Source organism: Heptranchias perlo, chromosome 3 (genome assembly GCF_035084215.1).
Source record: "Heptranchias perlo isolate sHepPer1 chromosome 3, sHepPer1.hap1, whole genome shotgun sequence".
Lineage (NCBI taxonomy): Eukaryota > Metazoa > Chordata > Chondrichthyes > Hexanchiformes > Hexanchidae > Heptranchias > Heptranchias perlo.
The window spans coordinates 51,756,481-51,768,656 of NC_090327.1; the positions used below are offsets into that span (position 1 = coordinate 51,756,481).

Sequence of the window (12,176 nt, forward strand, 5' to 3'; positions counted from 1 at the left end):
TGAGTTAATCTGTCTATCCAACTGAAATCAATGACACTCTTCATTATTACATATCATTTACATATGTACAAGTCAGTAAAGGAGAAAAAACACAAGATTCAGGCACTGCAGTTAGAAAATGAGAAGACATGAAAGCAATTTCTTATTACTGACACTCAGCTCAGTGTGTTAGTGACAAGAGAGCAATTTTACAGCTTCTCATTTTACACTTTGTAATCTAAGCTGGATTTTTCCACTGTATTTGAGTACTGGTTGCAGCAGCATTAAGTTTCTGAATTTAATGCTCCAGGTCCATTGAATATGTGGCTTCTTTATTTTAGTACATTGGAATTATATAGCCAAGTTAAGCAGTGCATATTATTTTTCAGCGCAACATTCTTTTCCTGTCAGTGGGCATTGTTACAACAACAATTTACATTTATATAGCACCGTTAGAATAACAAAACATCCCAAGGTGCTTCATTGTTTAATGTCAGACCATAGCAGAAATAGGAGGGTAATTAGGAGAGCTAAAGACACATTTGAACAGGTAGGTTTAAGGAGGCATTTGAAGGTGGGGAGAGATATAACAAGAGTGTTGTGACTGCCACCAGTGGTACGGCAGTGGAAGTGGGGAACTTAACCGACCAAAGAGGGAAGCGTGGAGGATGTGAGCTGGGATATCGGACTGGAAGGACAGAGAGATAAGATTAAGTGAAATCTTGGGAGGACACAGATTTTGAAGTCATTGAAACTGGTGAATGGGGAGACAGCGGAGGTCAGTAAGGATACAAGGAGATAGGAGAGCAGGACTTTGTGTGGGACATAAGGTAGGCAGCAGAGTTCTGGATGAATTAGAGTTTATGGTGTTCGGGGAACTGACAAGTAGGGCATTGGAAAAATCGAGTCAGGATTTTTCCAATGAAGGATCTAACAGTGGTGGGGATCAGGTAGGAATGGAGGTGAGTGCTATTTTAGAGGTGCAAATAGACAGTCTTATATGGATGTGGATGTTTGAAGCTAGCTCAGGGTTTAGCAGAGCTGACCATCTGAATATTAACGAAGAATCCTTGCAGGAGATATGCTGGGTATAATGGAAAATGTAGAAATGGAACCATGTGAAGACAGTGCCATGGAGGCTGACCACAGAGGAGCTGGCAGAGGATGATGGTATGGTCTACCATGTAGAATGCTGTAGAGGGGTTGAGTAGGATGAAGGTAGATAATGCACCATGGTTACAAACACACAGGACATCATGGTGACTTTAACTAGGATGGTCTTAGTGCCGTGAATAGGATGGAGTCAGACTGAAGGGATTTGAACAAGAAGTAGTGCGAGAGTTGAGTACTGAGTTGGGGGGTGGTTCCAGAACTTTAAAGAGGAAAGAAAGGTTGGTGATGGGATAGTAGTTGGAGAGGACAGAGAGGTGGAGGGTAGACTTTTTTGCAGTTTTGAAAGGGAGGGGAACTATGTCCTAAGAACAAAAGGGAAACCAGCCTTTTTAGAAACAGGACAATTTTTTTATATGTTTTAAAAATTTTTGTCTGGTACAGTCAGCTTTCTAATGCTTTGGCTGGACCCTGCTGAAATATTCCCTGTACCGACCTGAGACGGGCACTCCAGGCGTGTTGTAAATGGAGTGGGTGACTGCCAACAGTATGCAAATATTACTAACCCTGGAATTTAGGACAGGGCCAAGAGCATATCCATGTCTGGGGGGTGGGGGTAGGGGGGATTTTGCCCACATCAGTACTGCTCCCAGAAGGTCTCCCCTGGAAATTTGGTCCCCTCCTGTCTCTCGACATGTTTATGTTGATCATGTACTGTTGCCAGAAAACATGCTATACTTTCTTTGTGAACTATTAAATAAACGACCAACCTCTGTGATCCTGACAGAATTGGACCCAGACATTTTGTGTGTCCCCAAAACAGAATTTAGAAACAATGAAAACAAGCACTCTTTTCCCATTGGCTCTGCAATGGAGCCCATAATCACACCTAGCACACTACAAAAGTAAAAAAGGCAAAAGCATTGCTCAGAGTTTGCAGATCTCCTCTTAACAACAACAACAACTTACATTTATATAGCGCCTTTAACATAGTAAAACATCCCAAGGCGCTTCACAGGAGCATTATCAAACAAAATTTGACACTGAGCCACATTAAGAGATATTAGGTAAGGTGACCAAAAGCTTGGTCAAAGAGGTAGGTTTTAAGGAGTGTCTTAAAGGAGGAGAGAGAGGTAGAGAGGCGGAGAGGTTTAGGGAGGGAATTCCAAAGCTAGGGCCTAGGCAGCTGAAGGCACATCCAGCAATGGTGGAGCGATTAAAATCGGGGATGCGCAATAGGAGGAGCGCAGAGATCTCAGAGGGTTTTAGGGCTGGAGGAGGTCACAGAGATAGGGAGGGGTGAGGACATGGAGGGATTTGAAAACAAGAATATGAATTTTAAAATCGAGGCGTTGCCAGACCGGGAGCCAATGTAGGTCAGCGAGCACAAGGGTGATGGGTGAATGGGACTTGGTGCAAGTTAGGATATGGGCAGCAGAGTTTTGGATGAGCTCAAGTTTATGGAGGGTGGAAGATGGGAGTCTGGCCAGGAGAGAACATAATAAGAATATAAGAAATAGGAACAGGAGTAGGCCTTGCGGCCCCTTGAGCCTGCTCCGCCATTCAGTAAGATCATGGCTGACCTCAACTCCACTTTCCCTCCCAATTCCCATATCCCTTGATTCCCTTAGAGTCCAAAAATCTATCGATCTCAGTCTTGAATATACTCAACAACTGAGCATCCACAGCCATCTGGGGTAAAGAATTCCAAAGATTCACAACTCTCTGAGTGAAGAAATTCCTCCTCATCTCAGTCCTAAGTTTCCAACCCCTATCTTGAGACTATGTCCCCTAGTTCTAGAATCTCCAGCCAGGGGAAACAGCCTCTCAGCATCTACCCTGTCAGGCCCTCTTTCAATGAGATCACCTCTCAATCTTCTAAACTTCTAAACTCCAGGGAGTATAGGCCCATTCTACTCAATCTCTCCTCATAGGACAACCCTCTCATCCCAGGAATCAATCTAGTGAACCTTTGTTGCACCACCTCTAAGGCAAGTATATCCTTCCTTAGGTAAGGAGACCAAAACTGCACACAATACTCCAGGTGTGGTCTTACTAATGCCCCGTACAGCTGCAGCAAGACTTCCTTATTCTTGTACTCCAACCCCCTTGCAATCAAGGCCAACATACCATTTGCCTTCCTAATTGCTTGCTGTACCTGTATGTTAACTTTCTGTATTTTGTGGACAAGGACACCCAAATCCCTCTGAACACCAACATTTAATAGTTTCTCACCATTTAAAAAATATTTCGCTTTTGTATTTTTCCTACCAAAATGAATAACCTCTCATTTCCCCACATTATATTTTACTGCCATCTTCTTGCCCACTCACTTAACCTGTCGATATCTCTTTGCAGACCCGGTCCCTTCATCTAAGTCATTAATATGGATTGTAAATAGCTGAGGTCCAAGCACTGATCCCTGCGGCATCCCACTAGTTACAACCTGCTAACCCAAAAATGACCTGTTAATTCCTATTCTGTTTTCTGTCTGTTAACCAATCCTTAATCCATGCTAATTTATTACCCTCAATCCCATGGGCTCTAATCTTGTGTAACAACCTCTTATGTGGTACCTTATCGAGTGCCTTTTGAAAATCCAAATATACTACATCCACTGGTTCCCCCTTATCGACCCTGCTAGTTACATCCTCAAAAAACTCTAATAAATTTGTCAAACATGATTTCCCTTTCATAAAACCGTGCCTAATCATATTATGATTTTCTAAGTGCCCTGTTACTACGTCCTTAATAATAGATTCTAGCATTTTCCCTACTACTGATGTCAGGCTAACTGGCCTATAGTTCCCTGTTTTCTCTCTCCCTCCTTTCTGGACAGCGTTGGAATAGTCAAGTCTAGAGGTAACAAAGGCATGGATGACGGTTTCAGCAGCAGATGAGCTGAGGCAGGGGTGGAGATGGGCGATGTTACGTAGGTGGAAGTAGGCGGTCTTGGTGATGGAACAGATATGTGGTCGCAAGCTCATCTCAGGTTCAAATAGGACACCAAGGTTGTGAACGGTCTGGTTCAACCTCAGACAGTGGCCAGTAAAATTGGCATTTAAAAGCTGGGTTAATTTAATTAGTGGAAAAAAGGGAACTTGAAAAGATATATCAAGGATTGGCCAAAATCAGTGCCAAGGTGCTGGTGTGTCAGAATTTCTGTTTCCACAGATGGACTATGGGAATCAGTGACTTTTCATTAGCAACACAAATGATTAATTTGTATGTTATCACAGTGCTTTTGAAAAGACCCAACAGTTGTAATGGGATCTTCAGGGGTAAAAATTTGTCTGGGCCTGCCCTTTTTTGGCGGCCACTGGCTAGGCCACATCCATGCCCGGAAAACTTGAGCGGAGCAGGCCCAACACATGCTCCGCACGGGCAGCCCTATTTCCCTGAGGGGGAATGTTTTAGGTGTTAAGGGGCCTAACACCTAAAACAACATATGCAAGGGTCCTAATGCCTGTTTTAGGTGGCTACCTTGGATGCCTAAAAAAAAATCAAGTATGTAAAAATCCCTGCCGAGCTATTTCACCAACTCCATTTTAACTGCCCACCCGCCTCAGGGGAAGTTAAAATTCCTCACAATGACTCGTCATGCGACATGCATCGTGACATTGTGTGCTTATCTACAAGCTTTAATAGTTTGCTGGATACTTTTAGATTAAAACTGTTCCCACTTTAAGAATACTGATTTTGCTTAATTGAATATGCTAATATTCTCTTATGGAATGCAAATGTTGCCTGTTTTTTGGTTAATCTATAAAAATGGAGGTACAATATTTAAATACTGGTGTTGTTAGTGCTGAAATGTTTTGCACTGGATCAGCTCATGTTCTTATGCATCTTGCCTCAGATTCACGAGACTCAAGAATTTCACAAAAGATTGAGAGAGGACAGCCTACTTCGTGTCCCTGAGTTTATAATCAAGCCAAGATCCCACACTGTCTGGGAGAAGCAGAATGTGAAGTTACACTGCACTGTCTCAGGGTGGCCTGAGCCTCGAGTCACATGGTAAATAAATACCTCTATTATATTCACACAATATATCACCCCCTCCCACAGCAGCCTCATTTGACTACCAAACCTTGTTTTTATTTTAAAAAGCAAGATAAAATTCTACCTATTTAGAGAAAATAAAACATATAAATACAGTCAGCTCTACCCTTTCTTTCCTAAGACGTTCTCATGGTAATATGGGTTTAAAAGGAAAGCCTCAGACTAAATATTGTAAAGTGTATGTATATTATCATTGTATTTAATCTATGTGATAGGGTGAAACTGTTTCCACTGGTAGGAGGGTCGGTAACAAGAGGACACAGATTTAAAATAATTGGCAAAAAAGCCAGGGGGGAGATGAGGAGAAATGTTTTTACTCAGCAAGCTGGAATGCACTGCCTGGAAGGGTGGTGGAGGCAGATTCAATAGTAACTTCCAAAACGGAATTGGATAAATACTTAAAAAGGAAAAATTTGCACCACTATTGGGAAAGAGCAGGAGAGTGAGACGAATTGGAAAGCTCTTTCAGAGAGCCAGCATAGGCACGATGTGCCGAATGGCCTCCTTCTGTGCTGCATGATTCTATGATTCTATGTGGTCAATAACAGCTTCAGTTCATTTGACAAATATGTGTTAAATGTGTCAATCACCTCCTTCCACTTTTAGTGCGACGCTGTATATAATCTGTGAGTTGAGAAGGAGTTTTAGTCAAAACTGATTTTCATTTCAAATTGTAGAACTTGACTAAACTTTATTTCAAAACTCATCTTCTATCGAACCACTTCAATCATGAACTCATATTAATTTTGTTGGCTTGATTACTTTTTGGAATTTTCGTTTTCCAGTCTCCCCACAGATGGATAGGTGCTCAAAGTGGGAAATTGTTTCATCCCGTTATCTTTAAATTTCACAAGCACACAAAAAAAAATCACTAAATATAATAATTTAAAAAGTGGCGGAAGGGTCAAGAACCAGAGGACATAGATTTAAGGTGATTGGCAAAAGAACCAAAGGTGACATGAAGAAAAACTTTTTTATGCATCGGGTGGTTATGATGTGGAATGCACTGCCATAGAGGGTGGTGGAGGCAGATTCAATCATGGTTTTCTAAGGGGAACTGGATAAGTATTTGAAAGGAAAAAATTTGCAGGGCTACGAGGATAGGGCAGGGGAGTGGGACTAGCTGGATTGCTCTTGCATAGAGCCGGCACGGACTCGATGGGCCGAATGGCCTCCTTCCATGCTGTAACTTTTCTATGATTCAATGAAAATGTTACTTTTTGGAGTAGCTTACAGTACTCTTCTAGATCAATAATCAATTAAATCTGAATTCAATTATTTATCAAGAATATCATGAGATCTGTATATGTTGAGAGAATAAGTAATGCTGGATGGTGCAAAAGATAAAAATAATTCACAGATATAACCATGAGCTTGAAGAACAAATTGATTCTGTGCTTCCCAACATTGCAAGATGAATTAATTCTCCATATGCACCGTTCCCAGTTTATTTATTTACAGTGATAAACAGACATATAAGTTACTGGTAATAAAAATGTTGGTAATGCTTATGGTTCCTATTGATCTGAGATAGGTAGTTATGGGCATGTGCTGAGGAGCAGAGCATTTGGAGTCACACACTGTGTGATGCCAGGAAAACAAAATTTGAGCTATTGGCATACCTTTCATCCTGTGGACTTGTCAGTGCCTTTGCACAAACAAAGCACTTCCTTGTGCCCTACGGACATATTGGACACATACCGGCTGCAAAACCTTTAATTATACTTGCAGATCTCATAAAATGTTGCTAATGGATAGTTTGGGGTCCAGAGCACAGTTGCGATGTTTCGCTGCTAAAATGAAACTTTGTTTATCCTGGCCCGTCCCTTTAAAATCACTGCTCGGGTACTTCCTATGGGAAACTGGTCTAACTAGACATATCCTGAGGTAAATTAGATCCCAATTGTGTAGGGAAGTTTCTGTAGATTGCTAGCTGGTTGCAAATCCCCAATTGTTGTCCCCGGGGAGAGGCCAGCTTGGCTAGGCCAGAAAAAACAGCAGGAAATGACTGTCTCTCTTTTTCCTTTTTATACTTAGAAGATATCTGAAGTATGATGGATGCACAGTAGATTCAAGACTTTTACAGTGATTGATTTATATTTCACATTGAATGTACAGCATTGTATAATATCACAAACAACATGTTTATAGTATAGCTTTGCCGAATATAGAGCTAATAGGAATTTTAAAAAGACAATAACCGAATTAAGAATGTTAAATGACTTACACACTGGTTAATTCAAATATAATAGTGGAAAGCATTGGTGAAAATGTGATGCCTGAATTGTACTGAAATGATCTGAGTAATGATGTGGAATGGTTTTTGTTCCAGGCTATGTACCTGAAATGGAGGCAGTAAATGTAGTCAAAATGACAGCACTTTGTGAACATTCTTCCCGACTCTTGGTTTGGTATCCTCTGCTGCACAACCTTTAATCTCCCAGAGTTACGGTTACAGGCAGCTGAAAAATCTGACTGGTTCCCTCTTGTGAGCACATGTTTGCTGGAAATGCGCTTCAACTGTCAACTACAGTTGTTAACACCAAGCTGACCTGTCACAAAACAAGGCTTGAATTTGGCATTCAGAATGAACAGATCAAAAGACCAGTGCCACTTGGCCTTTAACATTCTGTCTAAATTTTTTTTTAAATGCTAGGATAATATGACTCTCTTGAAACATCAGAGGGAGATTTTCAAGACAGGCCTAAAACAGGCACGATATCGGCCACAGTGTCCACCCATGGCCACAGTTGGGAGGTCCAAACCATTTTCAGGATCGGGCCTTGTTTAAATTTTAGCAGCAACCTACTAGGAGTTTTAAAAGGTTAGGAATTCTCGATGTAAAAATTAGAAGTGTTTCTGCGATCCCACACTCCCAGTGGGAAGCTGCGCTTACAGGGAGTGTGGTTTGGATCTCTGGTATGCATTCCCTGTGAGCATGGCCCCCTGTTGGTAGCGAAGGGTCACAGAATCACTCTCATTGAGTTTTTGTTTCCCTCTATAGAAGTTGTCCTGTCTGCCTCCTAATTCTGTTCCATAATTGCAAAGTGTTGCACTTTACCTTCAATCCAACAGCAGCATTAACTTCCATTCACATAGCGCCTTTAACATACTAAAACGTCCCCAGGAGCATTACCATCCAAATTTGACATTGAGCCATATAAGGAGATATTAGGACAGGTGACCAAAAGCTTGGGCAAAGAGGTAGATTTTAAGGAGCATCTTAAAGAAGGAGGGAGAGGTACAGAGGCAGAGAGGTTTAGGGAGGGAATTCCAGAGCTTAGGGCCTAGGCAGCTTAAGGCAGGGCCGCCAATGATGGAGTGAAGAGCTCCCTTTCTGGAACAAGTGTAATCGTTTCCCATTTTCATTTTCCACCCCAGCTATCCTTGTGTCCTGTTTGATTGAAACTGCCAGTTCACTGGTCAGTTCCATGTTGTGGGCCAGTGCCCACTATGATCTGGATTGAGGTTGCCTCAGCATATTTGACATAGGATTGCGGGGAAAGTTAATCATCCCTCAGCTGGATTTGAAGCCAAGCTTCAAAGTTAATCGAGCAATATGCAATCCGACTGCACCGTTCAATCCCTAGAAGAATGCTTGTTTAACAAATAGAAGACATTTCTTAATAATACCATGTTACTGATTAGCACTGGAGAATATTTTTATTTGATTTATTTTGAGGAATTGTGTTGATGTACCTTTTATTTTTGGACTCAGTACAGTTTACTTGTATATGTTATGTCCATGACTCGAAAAAATATCATTGCAAAGTAGCAGCGAAACCTATGTTTAAATATTTAACTTCTCTTTCCTTTCTAACACTCAGGTACAAAAACAATGTGCCCATTAATACCTACACCAATCCTGGAAAATACGTCATCGACAGTAAATATGGCATTCATTCCTTGGAAATTAACAAGTGAGAAGTTCTTTTCTTTTTTCAACCTAAGATCAATTAGTTTGAGTTAAAAGAGGAAATAGTTTGGTTATACTGTCAGTGATTCACTAACACAGCTGCAGTGTGACTCAAACATTAATGGAGGTGGAAGATCGTATCTACCAGGAGTCCATTAGCCATCAGATGTGTTGTTTACAGAGTCCTAACACTTGTGCTTTTGGTAACAATTTATTGATTTTGCACATTTTGTTTTAATGGGCACTATTCACTGGGTTAGAAAGGAGTGAGATAACCATTTTTTCCTCTCTCCTTTCTATCCTTGTCAATTGCACATACCAAAGAATAATGGGCCAGATTTTGCTGTAGCAGGGCAACTAACAGTGTCTGCCGTTAGTTAGACTTGCCCTTGCATCCTTCAGCTCAAAACATTTTTGACCAGCGAGATGCTGAAAGTGCGAGCTGATAACGGGGCAGCGAGGGAAACAGGGCATCTGGGACCTGAGTGAACAGTGCAACCACAGGGTATCTCCTTAACCAATCAGATTAAAGGATTGCGAAATAAATCACAGAAGGACTGAGAAGAAAGTGTAAATTAGAGTGGACGAGTTCAATGTCAACTCAGGTACAGAAAGAGAAATAAAGGGAGGAAAAAAAGGATTGGATTACAAGAGAAAGGAAAAGTAAAAAAAAATTACATTTTAAATTTGTCGTTTTAAAAACTTCCAACAACAATTAAAACCTGAAGGAATGAGACTCCACATTTGGAATAGTTAATTTTCAGTGCCAGAGAGGTTGATTAGCAGTAATTAACAATTATCAGGTCATTAAAAGGGTGCTTACACTTGTAATGACAAGACTTAACTTTCTGTGGCAAGTTTAGTTCGTATCTACCGCACAAATACAGCAACTTCATGACATTCAAGCATGTCAATGGTGAGGCAGTCAGTGAAATGCCATTTTTGTGAAGCTAATGGCGGAATGATGCAACTCGGTCAGCAACTTTCGGATATTGGCATTTAATCATGCATCTGCTACTCTTCTGAAGTTCCTGTACCATTTACGCATAAATAACAGCGAGCGCCATTAGCCTCACCATTATTTTGACAGCAAAATCTGGCCGAATGTAAAGTTGATAAGCTGTTAAAATTGTGAGTGGCGCAAATGCTGTGTTTGGATCTCCTGTTGAGGTAAAACGGACAATTCTTCTGTTTTACTTGGCGGACGATATGCCTCCTCTAAGTTCAGCCTTTACAGGTGACTTGTTCACCTGCTCTCCAGGCTGAACAAAGGACTTTTTCCAGTCCTCACATGCCGTGAACATGTGTTGGAAAATCGTGGAACATGCTCAGCAAACGAGGTATCTGACTGAGTGCGAGTACTTGGAAAATCAACCCTAAAGAAGGAATTTGAAAAGCAGCAATACAGCCAAACAAGTAAAGAGAAAAGTTTAAGAATTTGTCACGTGCAGAAGATATAACAGTTAGATTCGCACAAGTTGAATATTCAGATTGAGGTGTTACGTGAATGTTTTAAAGACTCAAATTCTTTGAAATTTTTTAGAAGACTAAAGCCAGGTTAAAGGTTACTGAGTATGGTCCATTACAATGTGAACCAGATAATTATGACTATGGCCTTGAAATTGCTGTCTGTGAATATTAATGTACAAACACTTAATGCGTTTATATGAAAATACTTTGCTGGTTATTTTAACTGAGACATTAACCAATCCTTCCTTTAAAATAGTGGACAAAAGAAAGTTAGATAAATGCATTAAGGCTTTGTATTTTAATGTTTGCAAAAGTAACTTTGAGGCTTTGTGTTTCCCTTTGTATGTTCAAGAAGGAGGCTCACCACCACCTTCTCAAGGGCAATTATGGATGGGCAATAAATGGTGGCCTTGCCAGCGATGCCCACATCCCATGAATGAAAAAAAATGTTATTTTTATTTTCTATAGGTTTAAGAACTACTTTTGGTAACGTTAATAACCATTATCTTAAACAATGTAAGTCAACTTGCAATAAATGGATATTTACACCATAAAGTGACAATTCTGAATGGTTTGATAAATTTTATATTGCCAATATTTCAGGTGCTCATATTTAGCAGCTGAATTTGGGTCCTACAAATGTAGAAAAGAGGGAAATAGAAGACAGACATTGGAATGTTTACTCTTGAATGAGTTAGAAAAAACTTCCTTAAGAATGGAAAAAAGTGTCATATTTGAGGAGGATGAAAATTAAATAAAACAACATTTTATTTATTTTTGATGTTGTTTTAATAGGGAAATTGCAAGTGTAGAGCATGTTTCAGTGTTCCCCATTCTATCATGTATGTTGATTCCTGTCTCCCTTCAAGCTTGTCACCATTATTTTGACATTCCCCCTGTATTAATGTATAAAATGTTAAATTTGCAGAACAATCACATCCCCAAATATTACTCCTTTCACGAATGAGTCAAGTATGAATATTTAACTGTGTGACTCTATAGAAAGAACAAAAATGTTTTATGCTGCCAAATTTGGTGCCAGCTGCTGTACAGAAAGAAACACATTCAATTCCATAAGGGGCTGTCCCTAAGTGTTGTACTACTGCTATAAAGTACCCGAATATGACAGATTTATGGCAGGAGGGAGGACTAATTCAATTGTTGTTGTGACCAACTGTGTCACACTGGAATATGTTAATATTGTCAGTACCACAGACTCAAGGAAGGTGAAGTCCTGCCCCACTCAGTTCCTATAGCATAATGGTGTTGTCAAAATTTGGACCATTGATATATTAATAATTGCAAACTGACATTTTATGGTTCTTTAATTCAAAATTAATGTGGCTTTTGAACTGTGAGTACTCACAAACACAAAGCTGTAAGGGCAGTGAAGGGAAATGATTGAAAATCCTCCACTCCATCTTGTGAACAATGCTTGGCCCAACAACTGCATGAAAAGGTATTTCTATATTAATCGCAACAGGAAATATTTCTGAAATTGATGCCTCAGTGAATACAGTAGCAATAAGATATATCAGCATAAATATAAATATTACTACATGATTCAGTTTAAACATTGTGGGGATTCTTCAATCTATGGTCACTGTCTACTAGCTGGAAAATCATGGAAAGCAGCAAC

General features: G+C 40.2%; 1 protein-coding gene across 4 annotated transcripts in view; it reads left to right on the plus strand.

Moving 5' to 3' along the window:
* Positions 1 to 12,176, plus strand: part of LOC137313965 (myomesin-1-like) — a 133,632-nt gene that overhangs the window by 19,501 nt on the left and 101,955 nt on the right. For all 4 annotated transcript variants that reach the window (XM_067979657.1, XM_067979666.1, XM_067979668.1 and 1 more), the window contains exons 5-6: positions 4,949 to 5,106; positions 8,979 to 9,071. In XM_067979657.1, coding sequence (XP_067835758.1) covers positions 4,949 to 5,106; positions 8,979 to 9,071 — 251 coding nt within the window. The remainder of the gene's footprint in view (positions 1 to 4,948; positions 5,107 to 8,978; positions 9,072 to 12,176) is intronic.